Here is a 24,210-nt window from a genome sequence, read left to right on the forward strand (position 1 = left end):
TAGGCCTGAAATGTCGGCAATATCTATCTTCTATGGATGCTGTGAGACTGGCTGAGTTCCTCCAGCATTTTGGTGTGTTTTTACAGACTTGCGTTTCACTGTGTGTTGCCTAGCTTCTGGTGTACTTAAGATAGTTACAGTCTTTCTTCAGAATCCCCTTTAAACAAATTTTTAAATTGTAGGTTGTTGACTTGGGCTATACAGAACGTAAATAGCAGTCCTTTCTAAAAAGTCATCAAATCAGCACACTGATATGTATATATTGCACACTGTGTGAGTGGCTGGCTGGCCAACTGATGACTCAATCCCCTGTAATTCCTCCCCTTGTGACCTGACCATAAAAGTCGACCACCCTACCCCCTTCTATACATAAAATGGGGCCAGCTACAATCTAATGTGTATTAAAGCCTATCATTCCTCTCAGTCTTTGGAGCCATGATAGTGTATCACACACTTTTGAATAAATTACAGACATGTATCCTCTCCCAGGTTCAGGCAAACTTTGATTGCAGCTGTGCCTTGATTTAAAGAGAGCCATTGGTGCCTCACAGTTCGGCGGGCAGCAACCTCCTTTGAAGAAGACCGCAGAGCCCACCTCACTGACAAAGGAGGAAAAACCCAACCTCAACCAACCAATTTTCCCTTGCAACCGCTGCAACCGTGTCTACCTGTCCCGCATCGGACTTGTCAGCCACAAACGAGCATGCAGCTGACGTGGACATTACCCCTCCATAAATCTTCGTCCGCGAAGCCAAGCCAAAGAATACTGAACCCTTTGGTGAGCCTCTTCGGTTCAGTGGGAGAGAATGATTCTTTGTCTTTGGTTCAAAGTCGCGCCGTCTCTTTTGGCGAGGCGTGCGATTTGAAAGGGTGCTGCTGTGCCTACTCATGAGCAGTTGTTGTGAGACATAATGTTTTTGAATACGGAAAAGATTTGTTATTCAGTTAATAACCCAGATATAAGATTTCAGACATTATGAAATGTATAGCTCATTTTCTTACTTTATAATTTCACCCCAATGTAATTAAATTGTCTAACTCGCATCTTTTCAATTTTCACTTTTTTCTCCACCTTTGTTTTTCTTTTATTATTAATCATCTGTAGCATCTGGCAATGCGGTTAGGCAGGGGTTTTGAGTTTTTCTCCTTTTTAATTTTTTTATATACTTTTGTTATTAGCTCATAAAATACATAGTACTTGGAATACGAATTATGGATAGGATTTAAAACTTGTATGTTTTTGATAACTGAATGTTTTATTAATTTTGTGTAACTATCCCTTATCAAATTGTACTATTCATATGTTCTTTATTAAAATCAATGAATATATTTTTAAAAGAGCAGATTGCAGTGAATTTCAGTGTTTTATATAATAACAATAATATTTTTTGTCATACATTGTACTAGTGTGTAGAAATTCCCATTGCTACAGATGAAAAGGTTCTTTGTAAAAGAAAATAACTAAATAGTAGATGTTAAGTTGAATTTTTTTTAAATTATACAAAAGGTAGATGTATAGTAAATATTCTCAATTATGATGGTGCACGCTCGTTGTTTCGCATTCCTCCAACTCATATTCAATAGTTACAGGAGGTCATGTCTTTCCTAAGTTTAGAAAAACCAGACATAATGTTAAAGATGTAAGGGTGATTTTTTTTTACAGGACGTGGGACCCATTCATGGAGTCTTACCACAATTTAAAGATTTAGGGTGTTGGACTGCTCATGAGCAGCGTTGTCTGGTCTCCAAATGGTGTCTTTCATTTCCTATGTATATTAGATATGCAAGTTAACCTTGTTTAGAGGGAGGGGTTTCATTAATTGGGGAGGGGGGGGTGGTGGGGGAGTGTTCTTTTGTTCTTCTTTGTATAAAATTTTTAAAAATAGTTCTTTTTGTGGTGTCCAGGCAGTCAAGATCAGTATAACAGGGGGTGGTTCAAGCACCTGGTAGTCAATGGTAAGAAACTGTTCTTGAACCCAGGAGGGTTGATCTTCAACACTCAGGTACAAGGTACCTGAATGTAGCGGTGAGAAGAGGTTGCCTTCTTGAGGCAGCACTTTGCGTAGATGTCTTCAGTGGATGTGTGGCCAGAGTCTGTGATGGACCAGGTTATTTATTCTGCATTCTTCGGCCCTCATTACCAAATCAAGCTGTAATGCAACCAGTCAATATACTTTCCCATTGCATCTATAGAAAAATCTGACAGATTATTTAATGACATGCCAAAACTCCTCAGGTTTCTTAGAAAATATAGGCATCAGTGTGCCTTCTTCACTGCTTCCAGGAGAAGTCTTCTGATCTATTGACTCGCAGGAACTTGAAGATACTGACCTCTTCACCTCAGTCCCATTAATGCAGACAAGTCTGTGCCTCCCCTTCTTAAAATCAACAAAAGGCTCCTTGGGTTTGGGGATGCTGAGACCAAGATTGTTGTCCTGGCACTACCAAACAAGATTTTTGATCTCCATCCTGTATTCTGACTCAGCATTTCCAGTTATTCGGCGAATAATGGTGGTCCCATCCGTGAATTTATAAATTGTGTTGGAGCCAAACTTGGTAACACAGTCACGAGTGCACAAGGAATAGTGTAGGGGACAAAGCACGCAATGTTGATGTACCCCTGTATTGGTGGTCAATGAGGAGGGGGTGATGTTGCCGATCCAGACTGATTGGTGTCTGTTGATGAAGAAGTTCAGGACCCAGTTGCAGAGAGATGGCCAGAGATCCAGATTTCTTAGCTTGGTCATGTTTTGCTGGTATATTGAACAACAGTCTGACGTTGGTCTCCTGAGGTCCAGATGATCCAACACAGGGTTGAAGGTCAGAAAGATGGTGTTTCCTTTTAGCCTGTTTTGACCATTGAATCCATGTCCTTCCTGAGAGAGGAGTTGATTTGCTCCATAACCAACCTCTCAAGGCACTTCATCAGTGCAGGCACAAGTGCCCCTCACTGATGGTCCATTGAGACAGATCACTTTGCTTTTCTTGAGCACCGGAAGAAGTGGGGTCCTCTGACCGTTTTAGCGAGAGGATGAATGCTAGCAGATGGTGCACACAGGTTTCAAGGATGTGACCATTTTCAATTTAGGCATACAAGCCCTTTCATCCCACAAGCCTGGTGCTGCCCAATTACACCCTGGAGGATTTTGAACAGTGGGAGAAAACTGGACCCCCATTGAAAACCCACATAGAACCAGAGGGCATACAAACTCCTAACAGACAGTGTGGGATTCAAATCCTGGTCCCATTTGATGGTTGTGTAACAGCATTGTGCTAGCCGCTACGCTAACCTTGCTATCTTGGCCGATATACAATCAGATTTGATGTGAAGAAAGCCAATACCCATAGGAAATCTCAGATTTTAAAAAAGGATGGAGAAATTGAGAGATCTGGCAATGGATTGGATGTGGCATTCAAAATTTGTACAGTTACTCCATGGCTTGCGACCATTGGTACATACGACCGGAAAAAAGATAGTGACATAAGCACGGTAAGTTCGCCAAAGAAGATGACGATCAACCTGCTGATAGATCTAGCAAAAAGCTGAGGAAGACATTTGACTTAAAATTAAAAATTAAGGTAATTAATCAATATGAAGGAGGATTTACAATTTCTACATGCCATGTTAACATACTTCTGACTTGCGTCCATTTTGAGATACGACTGGTTGGTCAGAATAGAGGTTGGGGAGTTTCTATATGCGTTGGGTAGTATGCCAGTTTTTTTATAATTTCATTCAGATGTTCTTAGCCAGATTGTGTAAATACTTGAACAACTGGAGCAGGAGATTTAGATATTTGGACAGGGAGCATTACTAAGTTACATTGCAAAAGAACAGATGCAGAGAATTTGTAAAATGATATCCTCGGTGAAAGCATCCATAGCATTTGGAAATGACAGAAAGCAGCTTTGTTTATCCAAATTACATTGACCTGTCCCAAAGGATAATAGATGAATTGTAGAATATCTTGTCTATTTGGTGTACCTAAGTACATTTTTGTAATGTATCCATTCCACAGAAAGATTTAAAAAGAAATATTTCCCTTTTATTTTAACACAAAACTGATGCAGAAATTTAAGTGATTGTACCTAATTTTAAGTCAGACCAATTGTGACGGATTATGTTATATTTTATATTGTATATAGATATGTTTTAAAGGAGATAAATTGAGGGTTTTTAAATGTAGGTCACAAACATTTCACGACACAGATCTCATTTAAAATGCCAAAGCTCTGCTCAAGCCAGACAGTCCAGGTTCCTAATGCTTTTGTAAAGACAATGGAAGCTGCTTTGCTGAAGGACTTCACAAGTAGCTGTTAATTGGACATGCTGTGGAGTAATGGATTATTGTTTTGGAAAGCAACAGATGAACAGACTCAGAAAATTGGGTCCAGTGCTGCAATCTGTCTGAAGGCACTTTGCTGTTTTAGGAAGGTCATGTGGTTTTGCATGCAGAGTCAAACCGGTTTTTCTCTGAATGTGACACAGAGAGAGAGAGAGACTGCTGGGTTTCTGTTTCTGCACTGGCTTTTGACAGCTTGTTTGAAACCCCATTTTGAAGACTGGTTGTGAGTCCTGTTCAAAGCCTTTGTGGTCCAAACAAGAGGAGATGGCTGGCTGTATAATGTTTTGCCTGAGAAAAAGGAAACAGAAAAGGAGCTCTATGGTAACCTGAAAGAAAGGATATCATCTGGAAAACCCTGATGCGGCAAGTTTCTTCGGCAAGATACTGAAGTCGTTAATCAGAAAGAATCAGTTAGTATGTGTCCAATGGGCAACAAATCTCTTTCTGAAAACTGACAAGAACCTTCCTGAGTGGTAACAATTTACCTTTCAAGCACCAAAGCCTGGTAAAGATTCATAAATGTTAAGTTCTGTGCACAGTAGAGGAATTGCCCGATACTGCTGAACTTGGAGGAGTGAGAAGTGATATTGGACTGTGAATCAAAGAACTTTTCTGAACTTGTACATACATTACATACGAGTGTGCTTAGAACTAGAAGGGGGGTTAAATTAAGTTAATAGTAATAAGTTAAAGTTTGATCCTGTTTTGATGTTTAAAGAAAATTTAAAGTAACTTTGTTTAAGTAGCCATTTATCTTGGTGAATTTCTATTGCTGCTGGATTTTGGGGTCCTCTGGCCCCATTACAACATGAAGTATTTAGGCCTTGTGCATAACTGCGATACACAGCTTGCAATCTTGGCCAATATACAATCAGATTTGATGTGAAGAAAGCCAATACCCATAGGAAATCTCAGATTTTAAAAAAGGATGGAGAAATTGAGAGATCTGGCATGGGAAAAGGAGGCTGATGAATGACATGATAGGTGCAAGATAATGAGCCACAGTGGGATAAATGGTAGAAATCTACTGTCTGCCCTGTCAATGGGGTATTAAAAATGAGGGCAGAAATTGAAGAGTTTAAAGAGGATCTGAGATTTTGCTTTATTTTTAGGGTAGGTAATATCTGGACACGATGCCAGAGGAGGTGGTGGGATCTTGTACAATCATGACGTGGGTTCGCAAACAAAAGATTTGGGAAGGGGGCTGTCCATGTCTGCTGCAGACTCACTGGTGGCTGACTAGGCCAATGTGGGACAGACATGCCCAACTGCAGTGGCTGCGAGGGAAATTCTATTCTGGGTTTGATGCTGTTGTGCTGCTGTGTCATGGATTTTGTCCTCAAGCCCAGCCCTGCATCTATTCTCGAAGGAGAAGGCAGACAGTCTGAGCTAATGGAAATTATGTAGATGGCAACAGATTGGCATGGATGTGTTGAGCATCTGTCTATATGACTCGATGGCTGGATAACTAGCACTTAATTTTAATGCCAAGTAAATCAAGTTGTTAATTCAAGTTTCATTGAAAATCAGGGCTTCATTGCAAGTCCCTATATTTGTCATTGCATTCTTTTTTCCCCATCAAAAATTTTCATATTACCTTTTGAGATATTGCCACAATCTCAAATTTAAAACTCACAATGTTTTTATTTCGTAAAATTAAACATTGGCATTGATCTGCCAAATTGATGAGAAAGAAAATTTGTTAAAATGCTTTCTTGATTTAAAATTCAAATCTGCTTTCAATAGTGGATTTCTTGTATAAGATGTCTTTGGTTTGATTAACCTATTCCTAAACAAGTGTTCTCTGCAAGTCTCCAGGATTGATGCAAGATCTTTTAAATTTAAATTTAACAGGCCAATTACACCCAAATGACCTACAAACCCCAGCAGCAATAGAAATTCACCAAGACAATTAGTTATTTAAACAAAAGTTGCTTTTAATTTTCTTTAAACATAAAAACAGGATCAAACTTTAACTAATTACTATTAACTTAACTGAACCCCTCTTCTAATTCTAAATGCATGTGTATGTAATGTGTCTATGTTCAGGAAAGTTTTTTGCTTTAATAGTTCAGTCATTGACTTCTCACTTCTCCAAGTTCACTGATATCAGGCAATTCTTATACTATGCACAGAATTTAACATTTATGAATTTTCACCAGACGCTGGTGCTTAAAGGTAAATGGTTACCACTCAGGAAGGTTCTTGTTGGTTTCAGAGAGAGATTTGCTACTAGTTGGCCTCGCGCACAAACTGATTTCCTCCGAGCAGCCACTTCAGTGTCTTGCCAAAGAAACTTGCCCCATCATAGGTTTTCCAAATGATAACCTCTTCTTTCAAGTGACCACAGAGTTCCACTTGTTTCCCTTATTTCAGGAGAAACACTCTAGCCAGCCATTTCCTCTTGTAAGGACTACAAGGGGTTTGAACAGGCTGAACTCAGAACTCACAACCTGTCTTCAAAATGGGGTTTCCAACAAGCCTTCCAGCTTGTGATCTTGCAGCCTCCAAAAGCTACTGCAGAACTGTATTTTCTCTCTCTCCCTCTCCAAGAGAAATCCTGTTTGATCTTTCCTCTCCCTCTCTCTCTCTCTGCTTGTAAAAACCAGAACTCCTTGCAGGGTTCCAAACCCAGTCCTTGAAAGATCTTATCAGTCTCTGACTGTACATTGTTTATTTGCACCTGCTTTTGAAATTCCTTCCAGAGCAGTTCCATTGTCTTTTGGAAAGCCACGGGTGCCTGCATAACTGGCTTCAGCCAAGCTCTTCCATTTTAAATGAGATGTGGTGTTTCTCTGTTTGTGAAGTGACCTACACTAAACGCCCCACAATCTATCTCTTTTAAAGACCTATTAATATTTAATGTAACCCGTAACAATTGAGAGGAAACCCACACAGACACGGAGAGTATGTACAAGCTCCTTACAGACAATGACTGATTCAAACCCGGTCTCAATCACTGGCGCTGTTGCAGCGTTGCACTAACCGTGCCACCCCAATAATATTTAGCCTTTGCATCTTTTTTGCAGAATTTTTCAGACTTCCAATCCCATTTTTTTTGGCTAGGCACATGGCTATATCAAAGATTGATCATACTTTCTTTCTAACATTTGTCCTTTATGAGTTCGAATTGCTATCCATTTTATTATTACTTTGCCAAGAGCCTTAAAAGCCCCTTTCAGACAACACTGAAACCAATTCTAGCATATGCAAAGAAATGATTTAATGAAGATGCTCCACCCATCAGGATAACTTGGGATGAGCATTGAATTTCAACTTCCTAGTGCCACTCGGATCCCAGGAATAATTTTGGTTTTTATTTATCATTCCCATCATTGATAAAGTAACCAACTGGCAGCCAGCAAATACAGAATTCATAGTAAAATAAAAACTTTTAACTCCAGTGCAATGGTAAGTTTAACTTGGTCTCTCCAAGGAATATAGGGCCACATTCTATATCTCGAGTGGCTCTCTGGTTTGATACTAAGTGGAACAAATATTTTTATATAATATGTTGTAAGACTAATTTCCATCATTAGTCATTAAAAGTGTCCACACATAATGGCTGGAAAAACCAGCTATGGGCAGCACCCTTACTTAGTTGTAGTCTGTCTGGGGCTTTGTCATGAGTTGCTTTGACAACGAACATCTAAGCATTTACAAAGCTGATGATTAGAGACTGCTGAATTCAGATTCAACTATCATGGTTGGAAAGAAAATACATTTGTGTTGTTTTGAATCTCAGTTAGTAAATGTTTTGCCACATTAATGTGATACTGGGTACCATGATATCGCCTCAAATCTCCAATGAGCAAAAGCAAAGGAGGATCGTCAGTTTTTATTTGGGGTCTACATGAATTTGAGTGTTTTCTTATTTATTTCATTGTCTTTGTCCTAAACTTGGCATATGAACCTTCAGAGATGAAAGGATAGTTCAATTTTTATGTCTCTGGCATTTATTCCCTCAAGGAATAATTGTGACATCCTGCCCAGACCTGTCATATATATGATTTTGGAATGGAGGATCTTGCCTGTTGAACAGTATTCCAGTTAGCAAGTCACTTATTTTCCAATGGGAAGCTATTGGAGGTACATCATAGCAGTTACAAAGATTGGGAAAGTTGATATCCGCCTGCACTAAGAATGGATCTGCTGTGGACAGTTGGTTGTGACCATGGATTACATGCCAACATGAAGCAAATTTTGGTTGGAATCCAATTTCTGCAGACTTGAGGAGGAGGTTCATCATTTCCTTCTTTTGACAAGTTTTGCTGTTTTGAAAGAGGTTGCATGCAAGTACAGTACATTTCCGATTATCCAGAAACTGATCTATCGGAATTCTTGAATATTCAAATTTTTTTTTGGGTGAGGCATAACATCACAATTTGAAAAAAATGTGCGGTCTGACGCGTGGTTTGCGCCATTTGAAATGGAGCTCTCGTGTACTGGTCAAAATAAGGGCAAGATTTCACTCAACCGCTCAAGTAGGGTTCTGACGCCATTGGAATCAACAGAGCTCTCGTGTATAGTACTGTTCAAAGATAGAGCTCTGGTTGGGGCCTGTCATGCTTTTAGCACCATTTAAAGTCAACAGAAATCTCGTGTACTGTTGGAAGATATACCTGCAATGGCGTAAAAGTCTGCAGATAGCACTGTCAATGTCAGTGAGAAGAAAAGGAGGAAGCGTTGATGTCTGTCTATTAGAACAGAAAGTCAAGCTACTGTCGAAACTGGACAGTGGTGTAAATGTCTAACGGAGGAGTATGGTGTTGGAATGGCCTGAGGAAGCAGAAGGATAAACAGTTGAAATTCTATTCTGAAAGTGAAGAACTAAAATTAATGAAAGATAGAAAAACATTGCAAAAAGGTAAAAATGAAGATCTGGAGCATGTATTGATGGAATGGATCTGAGAGTGTTGCAGTGAACACATGCCACTTAATGCTTTGCTGATCATGAAACAAGCAAAGCTCTGTCATGAACTGAAAATAGAAGGGAACTGTGAATTTTCAGTAGGCTGGTTGAGCAGATTTAAGAAAGGACATGGTATAATGTGAAAGATGAATGGCAAAAAAAATCTGCTGATCACGAAGCAGCAGAGAGATTCACTGACAAGCTTGTCAAGATCATCGCTGATGAAAGCCTCATGCTAGAGCAAGTCTATAATGCCAATAAAGCATCACTGGGCGATTTTGCCTAGAAAGACACTGGCAACAGCTGATGTAAGGATGCCAAGGACAGAATAACTTTGCTGAGATATGTTAATGCAGCAGGTACACAAATGTGTAAGCTTGCTGCGATAGACAAAAGCATACGTCCTCGTCGTTTTAAAGAATTTCTTACCAGTCCATTATTATTCCAACAGAAAAGCATGGGTCACCAGGGGTATCTTTTCTGATCAAACATTTTGTGCCAGCGAGTCGTGCTCACTGCAGGGAGGCTGGACTGGATGACGACTGCAAGATTTTTTTTATTCCTTAACAACTGTTCTGCTCATCCTCATGCTGAAAGTCTCAACAAGCATGTACATTCCCCCAAATGTGACTTCCTTAATTCAGCCATGTGACCAAGATATCCTTAGATCACTAAAGAGCGAATATAAAAACTTTATCTTGAACAACATGCTTTATCAGCAGTGAACAGAGGCTTGGGTGCGACGGGTTTCCAAAAGGAGTTTACCATAAAGAATGCCATTTATGCTGCTGTCAATACGTGGACTAAAGACACGGTTGTACGTGTCTGGCACAATCTCTGGTCTGGCAACTATGTTCCTTGAGGATGAAGAAGAAGACGATGGTGATTTTGAAGGAGAAAAAAATGATGATCTTGCATTTGCAAAAAAATATACCTTCAGAGGACGTCAGTAAGCTGGAAGAAAAGGATATTGAAGAAGTTTTTAACATTGATAATGATGCTCCAGTTGTTCATTCACTGACTGATATTGAAACAACTGAACTTGTTCTGCATCCAGGTGAGCACGATGAAGAGGACTTGGTTGACACTGCAGAAAAAGTGCCTATAGACGACATTGTGAACACGTGATGGATTTATTGATACACTAGAGCAGCATGCGTTATTAACTGAACAAGAAATCATGCCAGTGTATAGAATCAACTGCTAAGACAAAAACCATTGTCAATGAGGCAGAAGACACTGAGGAAACATTGGAAAAAAACTGTCGCGCAGAAATCCTAGTGTTTGTTGGTGCAGAGATCGCATTTTTTGTTAAGAATAAAACATTATTTGAGGAATCACGTGATGGAGTAGTGGTCGGTAGGAGAATACCAGCCCTCTCCAGAAAAGAAGGAAAAAAGTAAAGAAAAAGCAAAGCCCCAGACACACAAACCACAACAAATAAAAAATAAAGGTGTGGAGGAAGTGGCACCAAAGGAAAAAAAAAGCCAAAAACAACAGGAAGAAGAAGGAAAGACGACGGGAGGGAGGAGATGAGAATGAGGAGTATTACATTTCAGAGATGAGGTGAAATACTGCCCTCAGTGTCAAGGTAGTATTTGATCAAACTCAAGTAAAAAGACAATAAACTAAAATACTCTAGGGTTGTAACTTGCCAAATTTGTATTGGAAACCAATCATCCCACTCCTAGAACATCACTGCTCAGGGCAATGTCCGATGACGTTCATCAATGAACTTGCATTCATTACAAGAAATAGTATTCACTAATGATTCTGTATGTTCAATTCCATTCAGAATTTCTCAGCAAATAAAACAGTTAAAGCCTATCGTTAGTAAGGCCTGGACAACATTCAGACATGGGCTGATAACTACCATATACCATTTGCAACATCATGCCAAGCAACATTTAATTTTAACAAGAAGATGCTTAACCATCTAGCTTTTCAATTTGTAATATGGCCATTATTGAGTTCATTGCCGTCGTCATTCTGGAGGTCACCATTGACCAGAAAGTTGACTGAATCAGTCATGTATATACCGTGGTCAAGTATGGGTAACTGAAGCAAATCATTCATATTAAAACCATAGAACATTAGAGCACTGAAACAGGTTCCTTTGGCCCTTCTAGTCTGTGTCGAACCATTTTTTTTTGACTAGTCCCACTGACCTACACCCAGTCCACAACCCTCCATACCTCACCCATTCATGTACCTGTCCAAATTCTTCTTTAATGTTAAAATTGAGCCCAGCTCATTCCCGGTCCTCTCTCTATGTGAAGAGGCTCCTCCTCATATTCCCCCTAAATTTTACCCCTTTCACTTTTAACCCATGTCCCAGTTTTTATCTCATCTACCCTCAGCAGGGAAAAAGCCTATCTGCATTTACTCTGTCTATCCCCCTCATAATTTTAAACACCTCCATCAAATCTCCCCTCATTCTTCTCCGCTCCAGGAATAAATTCCTAACCTGTTTAACTTTTCCCTGCGACTCAGTTTCTGAAATTTGGGCAGCATCCTAGTAAATCTTTTCTGCACTCTTTCTAACTTACTGATATATTTCCTGTAGTTAGAGGACCAAAACTGCACACAATACTCCAAATTTGGCCTCACCAATGTCTTAAACAACATCCTATTTTCAGTACTTTGATTTATGAAGGCCTATATGCCAAAAGCTCTCTTCACAATCCTAGCAATCTGTGAGACTTTCAGGGAATTATGTATCTGTATTCCCAGATCCCTCTGTTCCACTGCACTTCTCAGTGCCCTGCCATTTACTGTGTAAGCCCTTTATTGGCTTGTTCTTCCAAAAACTTGTCTGCATTAAATTCCATCTGCCATATTTCAGCCCATTTATATTCTGACTCCCAAAAGCCTTTCCACCATTTACAAGGCATAAATTAGGAACATCATGGCATGTTCTTCACTTGTGTGGCTCCAGCAGCACATAGTTGATATTCCTAATCATTCATTTCTGCCACCGGTGATTCAATGTGGCTATGATGTCCCATCTGCAAAATGAATTACAGTTACTTGCCTTGGCTACACCACCTCCCAAAGTTGTAGCCTGGACCACCAAGATGAGAGCAGCAGGATATGGTTCCCATCTAATTTGCATCCTTACTTGGAAATGTCTTGCTATTTTTCCTTCATTGCTGGGTTGAAATCAAACATCCACAGAAGAACTGCTGCTGTTCGTAAAGCTAGTTCAGCACCACCTTCTCAAGGGGAATCGAGGATGGTAATAAATGTTGATCGAACTAGGAATGTTCATATTCTGAAAAATAAGTTTAAAAAAAAAACTCTTTGAAGATAAAATATGCTACAGAGAGACACATGATCAGCTTATGTGAGAATAGGTTGCCTCTCTGTCGGAGAGACTGGGCGCAGATTGGGAGATCACTTCACTGAGAATCTTTGCTGTCTGCATCAATGACGGCTCTCCCAGTGGCCAACCATTTCAATTCTGCAACCCACTCGCGCATTGATCTGTCTGTCCATGACTTTGTACTGTCAAACCAAGATCACCTGTAAATTGGAGGAGCAACACCCTCCAACTGGATGGCATCAGCATTGACTACTTCAGTTTCTGAATTAAGCCTTCTCCTTCTGAATCCCTCTGTCTTCTTGCCTCCAGCTCTCCAACCCCTTCCCTCTCCATTCACAGAGCTTGATGTTGTTCCCTCCCTTCCTTATCCACCTGTTACCTGTTTGCCTGTGCTTCTCTCCCTACCCTTCTCCACCATCCCATCCCGCCCCCCCCACCCCCCGGTTTTGTTTGGGCACCTGCCTACATTTTGCTCATACCTTGATAAAGGGCTCAAGCTCGAAACGTGGATTTTGTATCTTTATCCTTGCTCGATAAAGTACACCGTCTGATCTGCTGAGATTCTCCAGCATTGAGTTTTTATTTGCCACGATAGTGGTTCAGTTTGTGTCAATGGCTGGGGAAGGAGTTTAATCAGCAAGCCTCAGGAGCTGATGGTGGTGGTTTTAGTCTTGCCAATATTTAGCTGAAATTCTGGGTCATTGAAGGGACAGTGTTTCATGAACAATTTGGCATCACAGAGTCAAAAAAATGCCTGTAAAAACTAACTGGATCTTGGCCTCCAATAAGAATACTAACATCAATGGAGGCAAGTCGTGTAAAGTAGCCACACTATGGATACAGTCATTACTGAAAGCTAACAGGTTCCATGGGGCCTTGCAATCTTATTATCATTAGTTTACTTCATTCAGTCAGTTATTGTGTATCACTATTGAATGTATCAAATGAACACTATGACCTTGCAGCTTCAGCTTTTTAACAGTAAAATGTATTTTTCAATGCAGTGAAAGGAGTACCTCATTCTTTTCCATGTATTAGACATTGCTGAACCAGCAGTACACTTGTAGTAATCCAAAAGGAAAGACACTAGCCAGTTTTGTGAAGGCAAGATCTTCAGAATTCATGTTCAGTCAAGTCACCTTTGAACTTTCATCGTCAGTTAACAAATGTAAACTTGCCAAATTTATTCAATCCCACCATACTCAATTTATCTTCTGTACTTGCAATAAACAGATTAAGTAAACTATTGGCACCAAAGTAAAGATGCCTTTAGGTGTCCAGATAACATATCAAAGTGGTCAATGGTTAGCAATTCAGTGATTCCTGAATATACGCACTGATTTCCTTTCCCATGTTGTTTTGATGATCATAAAACATTCGGCCATGATCCATTTTCCTAATTAAACAGGAACGGGTAGCAAAGTAAGAATATTCTTTATAAGGAAAATAAATGCAGAACTTGTACAGTTTCTAATTTCAGTTTATTCCTCTTTAATGAGAAGGTAACTTTAGAAATTCACAAGTATGACTCCTAATGAGATTCCAAAGTGTCTCACAGCTTATTAGTTGTCCTTTAAAGTCTAGTCGGTATTGTACTGCTTTGACAACATGATTTTACCAGCGGCAGTAGCAAAATGACTGCTTTTGGAGATAAGTGGGAAAGAAGTATGGGACGGGTCACTGGAAGAACCTCCCTGCTTTTCTTAGTCATTTTAACACAAAATAGGGGCTAAAGGTTAAAAAAAAATTAAAGGAGATGCACCTTTGGCAATGAAACATTTTCTTTGGTTGATAGAAGGAGTTTGCTTTTTTTTAATATTATAACAGACCAAAAATATTCAATTAGCCAAAATGGGAATAAAATTGGAACTTCCTGGGGTTTTGAAATATGCTAAATACAGTGTTCGTTTTATTGCTTTTTCAGTCTATCTTTCTATCTAATTTTTTTTAAATCTGATATGAATTTATGTCATTAGTTCTGATCATTGAGTGGGTCAGATTTCATTGTGATGTCTCTGAGGATTAAATCATCTCCCAGTGTCAAATGTTTGATTGTATGTTTAAGGGTGATACTTTTTTTTAAATGTGCTTTTGGCAACTAGCACGATAATTCAAGTGAGGTTCTGTCAAATTTCCAACAGAGAGGCATTAATTCTCTGACTTCTATGGCATGTGTATAAGATGCCTGTGTTAATTAACCAGGAAAACCTTTGAGCTGAGGAATTTTGAGTGCATTGTTGCATTTTCATCTTGCATATTAACCACTGTTTTCTGGCAGGAAGATGATGAGAGACTAATCAGAGAGATTCAAAATGAAGCTGAAAATGAACAAAAAAAGAGGATTGGAGGTGAGTTGCTGGATCTGGCAAATTTAGGCTTGCAAAGAAATTGTAACTTGAAAAAGTTAAGGGTTTACATTCCTGTAAGCCCTCTCCAACCCTGCTTTATTCCATCCTAATATTTATGTTTGCAGTTTACTTTTCCATCATTGTATTTTTGCTTTTAGTTAAATTTGATATCTCAATAGCTACAACACAAGATGTGACAGATTCACAGGTGTTTGAATCATATAGAATTACCTGACATTCAGCATGAGCTTTCCTGGTATTCTGTTCTCTCACATTGTCTGAGAGTCACAAATCACTTTGATCTACTGATCAAACAATATTTAATTACTGTAGTAAACTTAATTCATCAGTGTTACTAATCGTAGCCATGTGCATCTCCAGATATTTAAATTCTCCATTACATTGGGCTGCACGGTTGGCATAGCGGTTAACAAAACACCTTTACAGCGCCAGCGATTGGGACTAGGGTTTGATTCCCATGCTGCCAGTAAGAAGTTTGTACGTTCTCTCCATGTCTGCGTGGGTTTTCCCTGGGGCCTCCGGTTTCCTCCCACCATTTGAAACATACAGGGGATGTAGGCTAATTAGGTGGCATGGACTCGTGGGCCAACATGGCCTGTTACAGTCCTGTGTGTCTAAATTTTTTTTAAATAAAATTTAAATTGTAAGTTAAACAAAATCACTTTGGGCCAATCGAGAAAAGTTGCAAGAAGTTCATCATTTTTATTTCACACAAATCTGTAAACTGAAACAGTAACATATTTTGATCTCTGTTGATCTGCAGATTTTTTTTGCATTCAATTAAATTGATAGGATCATAAAATTATTGTGGGAAAGGAGGCCATTTGCCCCCTCTTGCATTCTCATCAGTTCCTTCCAAACTTGTCTATTCAGTCCCATTTCCCTTACTCCACAAAATATTTTCCCTTAATGCTTATCCAATTCCAAAAATGTACCAATCAAAATAGAGGAGGAAATAATAGATCCGGCAGGGAGGTATGCAATGATAAAGTGTCAGATATACTCAGAATTTTGGAATTTGTTCAATATATATGTGCCTAATGAGGAGGATCAAAAGTTTATGCAGGATATTTTTTTTGAAAATTGCAGACACACAAGGAAATATATTGATAGGAGGGGATTTTAACCTTAATTTGGACCCAATGTTGGATAAAACTGGACAAAAGACAAGTAAAAAGAATAAAGTAGCCAAATTTATGGTTAAATCAATGCAGGAAATGAAACTTATGGATATATGGAGGAGGCAACACCCAAGAGAGAAGAAATTTTCATATTATTCGAGTAGGCAAACTTACTCAAGGATTGATATGTTTTTGTTGTCAGCCCATATTCAAGGGAGAGTTAGGAAAACTGAGTATAAAGCTAGACTACTATCAGATCATTCACCCCTATTATTAGCAATAGAACTGGAGGACATCCCACCAAGAACATATAGATGGAGGTTAAACTCCATGCTACTTAAAAGACAGGAATTTAGGGAGTTTATTGAATGCCAAATTAAAACATATTTTGAAATAAATACAGGATCAGTGAAAGACAAATTTATATTATGGGACGCAATGAAAGTCTTCATTAGAGGGCAGATAATAAGTTATGTGACTAAGATGAAAAAGGATTACAATTGAGAAATAGAGCAGTTGGAAAGGGAGACAGTAAGCACAGAAAAGGAATTAGTAAAAAGGGATGATATAACGAAAAGGAGAGATTTGGCGGACAAAAAATTAAATACGAAACATTACATAAGTACCAGGTGGAGAAGAACATAATGAAAACAAAGCAAAAGTATAACGAACTGGGAGAAAAAACTCATAAAATATTAGCCTGACAGCATATTAAAAAAGCTGCTGAATAATAAAACACTAGGAGAGGATGGATTTCCAATAGAATTTTATGAAACATTTGAAGAGTTATTAATTCCTCCTCTCCTGGAAGTAATGAACCAGATAGAAGAAACAAAACTTGCCAGATTCATGTAAGACAGCAATAATTACAGTAATACCAAAGACGGGGAAGGATCCATTAACATCAGCATCATATAGACCAATTTCCCTACTTAACTCAGACTATAAGATAATAGCGAAATTATTAGCAAACAAATTGGCCGATTGTACACCTAAAATAGTAAAACAAGATCAAACTGGATTTATTAAGAAAACACGAACAGCGAACAATGTGTGTAAACTTATTAATCTAATCCACGCAGTTCAACGAAATAAGAAACCAACAGGAGCTGTTGCTATAGACGTAGAAAAAGCCTTTGACAGAGTAGAGTGGAACTGCTTATTTAAAGTATTACAGAAAAATATATAAATTGGATTAAAGCATTATATAATGGAACGTTGGCGAAGGTAGCAGTAAATGGATATGTATCGAGTCACTTTAAATTAAATAGGTCAATTAGACAGGGATGTCCACTATCCCCCCTCATTGTTCACCTTAACAATAGAACCTTTGGCAGAACTGAGAAGAATAGAAAATAAAATAAAAGGGTTAAAAATAAAGGAGGAGGAGTATAAAATCAGCTTATTTGCAGATGACATCACAGTATACCTAACAGAACCAGAGGTATCAGTAAAAGAATTACATAAGAAATTGAAGGAGTATGGAGTAATATCGGGGTGCAAGATCAACGCAAATAAAAGTGAAGTGATGCCAATGAGTAACGCGGATTATACAGAATTTAAAAAAGAATCACCATTTAAATGGCGAGCACAAGCAATCTGATACTGAGGGATCAGGTTAGATAATAACTTAAGCCACTTGTAAAAACTAAATTATCAGCCACTAATAAAGAAATTGCAGGAAGACTTAGAACATTGGAAAGAATTACCGCTAACGTTGATAGGGAGGGTAAACTGCATTAAAATGAAGGTGTTCCCAAGGATACAATACTTAATTCAAACATTACCAATTCCTTTAACAGAAATATTCTTTAATGAACGAAAGAGAATAAGGAAAATTTTTTAAAAATTTTCACATTGAACCATATCAATCAAAATACATACAAACATTTCCCTCTTAAATATACAGTGGCATTTTCTCCCCTTTTTTCCATTTCAACCAACCTACCTTCCCTCCCCCCTTCCCACAATACAATAAAACCATTAAACTATGTCATCACACAATGAAAATAATAAGGAAATTCTTGTGGAGAGGGAGGAATCCAAGGGTAGCGTTAGATAAATTAGCAGAGAGGTATAATCAAGGTGGTTTGCAGTTACCAAATTTTAGAAATTATTATAGAGCTGCACAATTAAGGTATTTATCAGATTTTTACCAGACAAGGGAAAAACCAGACTGGACTAAGATATAACTAGATAAAATAGGGGAGAAGGTACCGGAACATATACTAAATAAGAAGGATGAAAAGCTGGTGCAATATAAAAACTCACCAGTACTGCATCATTTACTTAATACATGGAAGAAAATCCACTTAGAAAGGAAAAAAATGAATGATCAAATACCAAAATTACTATTGACGCAAAATCCGTTAATCCCTTTTACAATAGACAACCTTTCCGTGAGAGAATGGGAGAGAAAAGGAATCAAAAGAATAGAAAACTGTTTTTTGGGAAATAATTTATTAACATTTGAACAGTTGAAGTACAAATATGGAATAACTCATGGTACAATGTTTGCATATCACCAACTGAAAGCTTATTTAAAGGATAATTTGGGAAACAGCTGGAGATTACCTGAAGAAAGCAGCTTTGAATATGTGATTACAGACACAATAATAATTAAAAGATTTATAAGCAACATGTACATTAAGCTGCAAGATAAGGAAAATAAAATAAACTATAAACCTAAGTAGAAGTGGGAAAAGGATCTAAGCATAAATATAAAAAATGAAGTATGGGAAAAGTTATGTTCTGAAACTATGAAGAATACAATAAACACAAGGTTACACATGATACAGTAGAATTGGTTACACAGGCTATATATTACTCCTCAAAAATTAAAAAAATGGATTCCATATTATCGGATAGATGTAAGAAGGAAATGGGAACAACATTACATACAACTTGGGCATGTACGAAAGTGTATACCATATAACCATTTACGGAGCGGAAACAGGCCATGTTGGCCTTTCGAGTTCGCACCGGTTCACTGATTTTGTGCGCCCTCTTCAGGCATTGGTCCCGGTAGATCTTCATTCAATAACGATGGGCGAATCAGTCGTGGAAATGTTTGTGAAACGTGCAGTTCAATACTTCTGGGCACATTCAATACAGGGTCAATCTAAAATTTGAACCTCCCTGATTAACTAGATAATATTTCTGGACACTTAATAATATCTGGTTTAGATCATCCAAATAAACATGAGAAACTAGAAGATGGAATGAAGAATTTCAAAGCTGTATCCCCTTGAAGAAAATTGCATACAATTTGAGAAATAAATATGGTATATTTCTGCAAATTTGGAGCCCATATATGCAAATTTTAGGTATAAATATGTGGTGGTGTTCTTCCATCTTCTTCAGACTGTTAATCTTCTTTCCTAAATTGATCATATAAACCTTGCTGGAGACCTCTGCATTAGAAATTAAAAGCTCAAGCATACAAGTTCACCTCTAATAGAAAACTGGAAGATTTGGAAAAACAAAAAGCAAATCTAAAAACAGTTAGTAAAAGTTTTGTAAAAATATATACATTTTGGGAAGAATTAAATCAGATACTTTAAATAAAATTACAAAAAATAACACCAAAAAAAAAACAAAGATATTTCTTTGAAGTAACAGAAGAAGTAGAGAATTAGGCTTAAATGGATAAAGTGCAAAAAAAAAATTCATTATGATAGCCTTAGTGCTAGCAAAATATTGTATAATGTCATCTTGGAAAGTGGAAGAGAGCATGAGAATGCAGCAATGGTACATGGAAATGAATAAATGTATTCCATTGGAAAAAATAACATATAATTTAAAAAATAAAGTCACAAAGTTTGAACAAATTTGGGAACCATACATGGAACATATTAGAGAGAGCTTGCCTACGACCTCCATCCCCTAAAATGAGAATGAAAATGATAAGAAGACAAAATGACTAGATTCAGTGTGTTATAAATAGATGATGCATTTTTCTGGTTTATTTTCCGTTGTGTGAAAATATTGTTTTATGGTTTTATTGTATTGTATATGTTGAATATTTATGGGTTTTGGAGGGGGTGGGTAGAGGGAGGGAAAAAAGGGGAGAAAAGACCACTGTGTAAATTTGATGAGAAACGTTTGTACATATTTTGGTTGAAATGGTTCATAGTGTGAAAAATAAAAAAATATTTTTAAAAAAATGCTTATCCAATTCCCATTTAAAACCCCTCTTTGATTGAATTCGTGCAAGCATATGGATCTGGAGTGAAAATATTAGTCAGTATTCATGAAACAACTTGGATTTTGGGGGTTCTGTCAGGAATTGAGCTTTGTAGGGATGAGAGAAGAAAATGGAGCTGAGGCCCAATGATCACAGTGAAAGGTACAGGCGAGAAGGACAGTTATATTTGCATTTTGGGAAAATCTGATATCCTTGCAAGTTTGATTTCTATGATTCATGCTAATCTTATTAACTGTCTCCCAAGATGGGAATGTTTTCAGGAGTTGTTTGGGTGAGCAACAAACTCGAGCTTTGCCAATGAAACCCACATTATTTGATCAGAAGTACTTTTAAAAGTCATTTTGTCGTTCATTTTGAATTTGTAAAATGCTTCATCTTTTCTTGTGCACATCCAAATTTAACTGGTGAGTGTTTTTTGGTCAACGATGCCACCAGTTGAGGAGCTTTGAGGATTTTTATTCAGACAGTTTCCTCAACTTGTAGGATTGCAGCATACTTTGAGTTATTTAACAGGGTCTGTTATATATAAATGACCAAGTTTGATTTAATATTTACTGCATGATTTCTTCCTGAGCTGGAAAGTGAGTTCCGATGGTTCCCCATAGGAATCAGGGGTTGTCACCCCAAGGGGGATGCTTCATGTAGTTCCAGTGGGATAGTAAGGCAGATCGGAGTTGATTGGTTAATTCCCTGCATGTCAAGCTTGGAGAAGACACAGCTTTAATAGACTCAGATCAATTTTGTGCAATTTATTTAGAAGCAACTAACCTCCATTCACTCTCAGCAAAATGATCCTGTATGAAGAGATGTTGTTACTCCATTGTTTAAATTGACCATTTTCTACAGAAATTGCTAAGATTGATGCATCCTGTTCCACCACCAAACTCAAATACTGTTTGTTCAGTCATTCACAGAATCTCGCTCACAGGCTCAGAATTGAATACTCATCCCTAAATGCCCTTGAATTTAATGGCTTATTTTAGTGCCCTGAGTCTGAAGTTGCACATAGACAACAACAGGTAAAGATGGTGGATTTTCTTTTCATCGATGAACCCAATGGATTTTAATATAGCCTGGCATTTTCACCACTAGTAGAAATTAATCACTGATACACAGCCGAAGCTTGAAAGTTAGTGCAAGTAATTTTGCACTTGTTTTGACAATCCAGCTTGGATTTTAGTGGTATTGATTTTTTTCCCCCACAACATATTTGTTTAACATTCTTAAGGTAATATTTCAAGGTGGATGAGTCTAAGGTGGATGAGTCTAATAAGACATTGATGAGGCCAAATTTGGAGTAATGTTTGTAGTTTTGGTCACCTAACTACAGGAAAGATATCAATAAGATAGAAAGAGTGCAAAGAAGATTTACTAGGATGTTGCCAGACTTCAGGAACTGAGTTACAGGGAAAGGTTTACACATGTTAGGACTTTATTCCCTGAAGCACAGAAGAAATGAGGGGAGATTTGACAGAGGTATTTAAAATTGAAGGGGAGAGACAGAGTAAATGTAGATAGGCTTTTTCCCTGCTGCGGGTAGTTGAGTTACAAACCAGATGGTGTGGGTTAAGAGTGAAAGGGGAAAGGTTTAGGGGGAACTTCTTCACACAGAGTGATAAGAGTGCCGAATGAGCTGCTAGGTGACGTGGTGAATGGGGGCTCAATTTTAACACATGAAGAATTTGGACAGATACGCGGATGGGAGAGCTATGGAGTGCTATGGACTGGGTGTGGGTCATGTGGAACTAGACTAAAAGAATGGTTTGGCACAGATTAGAAGTGCTGAAGCAGCCTATTTCTGGGCTGTAGTATTCTATGGTTCTAACTTGACGGGTACATTTTGCCCCAGAATATGTACCTAGTCCCAAATTTCTGAAGCCCACATTCCAATTTGACCCTTCTGCAGCCATGCAGGTATCCTAGTTTGTCCTATCCTACATCACTGGGTATCCAGAAAAAGTAATTCAGAAAAAGCCATCTTCCTCCCACAATCCTGAAACAATGAATTTAAAATGTTAATCCTTTTCCGTGTGCATTTATTCTCACATGGAGCGTAACTGCTGGTTATTCCCTTCTCTTTCTCAAGTCAAGTTTATTGTCATCTGTTTATATAAGTACAACTTGACGAAACAGGGTTCTCCAGTCCTCAGTGAAAACATGCAGATATACAGTACATATGCAGGACAGGTATTTATATATACAAATCAATATTGTTTCATGAATATGAGAGTCATGTATAGTTAATGTGAGCAGTTCCTTTGGTCATTCAGCATTCTCATTTCTCATGGGGATAAAGCAGTTTCTCAGCCTGGTGATCCTCTTGCATCTCTTCCCTGGCGAGAACATCTGAAAGATGCTGTGTGTAGGGTGGAAGAGATCCTCAATCATCTTCAGGCAACAATCCCTGTAGATCACGTCGATGGGGAGGGAATGAAACTCCAGTGATCCTCTCTGCAGCGACCGTAATTTCTCCTTTCCTTAATCCACTTGCCCAAACCATTCAACACGTTCAGTTATTTTTAAGGCAGTTTAACATTGGGCCATTTTTTAAAAATCATTTTGAAAATGTGCTGCCCTTTATTACCAACTTCTTTTGGATCTCAGGTAGGATCATCTTTTAAATTACACTGACGCAGAACCTGAGAAATTATCCTGTATGAAAATTCCTGATGGCTGTTACATCCAATGTCTTCTTCTCCAAATCCCTACTTTCTAATGCAGCCCAATTATTTTGCTCTGTTTACTATCCTTTTAGAGCAAGCTGTGAAAAGAATTGGGCCTCCACTGGATGATCCTCCTCCAAAGAATGCAAGAATGGAAGAACGAGGCCAACCAATACACCCAGGAGTGAATTTGAATCGCAATGACCTTCCAAGGCCAGCACCGATGATTCCTGATTTCCATCCTATCCCACCAGTGCCCCCGCATCTCCAGGTCCCCTTTCCCCCTGCCCCTTATTTTCATTTCAACTTTGATCCTTTGCAGCACATGAATTTTGAGCACGAATACCCAATGCACTTTGGACCACAGCCCTACCATCGCCGCTATCGCCATCAACATGGCCACCACCACCATCATCATCATCCTGCGGAACCTCCACATCACCATCACCATCATCCACACCACCATCATCCTCCACGCCATCACCATGACAGGCCCCATGGACAACCAAATGCGCCACCAATTTACCAACCGCCACAGGACCGTGTCTTGTTCAACTTTGGACCACAGCCACAGCAGCATAACCTTCAATGACTGGTATTGCCCCTGTAGACTTTATTTTGAGCCAAAGAGACCTTTGGTGTTTGTTGTTTGGTGAATGTATAAATGAAAGGCCACAGATTTGCTGTAAATAGTGATCAAATAAACCACTTGCAGTAAACAAAGATTTTGTTCTTTTTTAAAAGATGAACAGAATTTTGCTAAATTACATATGACAAAAAAATAAAATGTTTGCTTTACAAATGGATGGTCCTGAATTTCATTCCAAGATCTGCTGGTTGCTTTTGATTTATTATTCAGACTCCAATGGTCATATGAATAACTGCAGTGTAATTCATGATTAGAGTATCTACAAATTAAAAGATATGACACTGTGGCCATCACCAAGACGTGGCTTAATAATGAATGTGATTGGGAGCTAAATGTCCAAGGGTACACAGTGTATAGGAAAGTTAGACAGGTAGGTAGAGGGGGTACCGTGGCCCTGATGGTAAGCAATGATAGTAAATCACTAGAAAGAAGGGACATAGGGTCAGAAGAGGTAGAATCATTTATGAGTTGAGTTAAGATATGGCAAGGGTAAAAGATCCCTAACAGCAGTTGTATACAAGCCCCCGCCCCCCCCCCCCCCCCCCCAAACAGCAGCCGGGAGGTGGTCTACAAGTTACAGCTGGAAATAGAAAAAGCGTGCCAGAAGGAAAATGTCAA

General features: G+C 38.5%; 1 protein-coding gene across 1 annotated transcript in view; it reads left to right on the forward strand.

Annotated features, from left to right (window-relative positions):
* Positions 1-23,745, forward strand: part of rnf216 (ring finger protein 216) — a 165,357-nt gene extending 141,612 nt beyond the window's left edge. Inside the window, exons 16-17 of the mRNA XM_069904735.1 lie at positions 14,862-14,931; positions 23,036-23,745. Of these exons, the coding sequence (XP_069760836.1) occupies positions 14,862-14,931; positions 23,036-23,535 (570 nt within the window). The 3' untranslated portion in view covers positions 23,536-23,745. The remainder of the gene's footprint in view (positions 1-14,861; positions 14,932-23,035) is intronic.
* Positions 23,746-24,210: the final 465 nt, after the last annotated feature.

The sequence above is a fragment of the Narcine bancroftii genome, chromosome 12, assembly GCF_036971445.1.
Source record: "Narcine bancroftii isolate sNarBan1 chromosome 12, sNarBan1.hap1, whole genome shotgun sequence".
NCBI lineage: Eukaryota > Metazoa > Chordata > Chondrichthyes > Torpediniformes > Narcinidae > Narcine > Narcine bancroftii.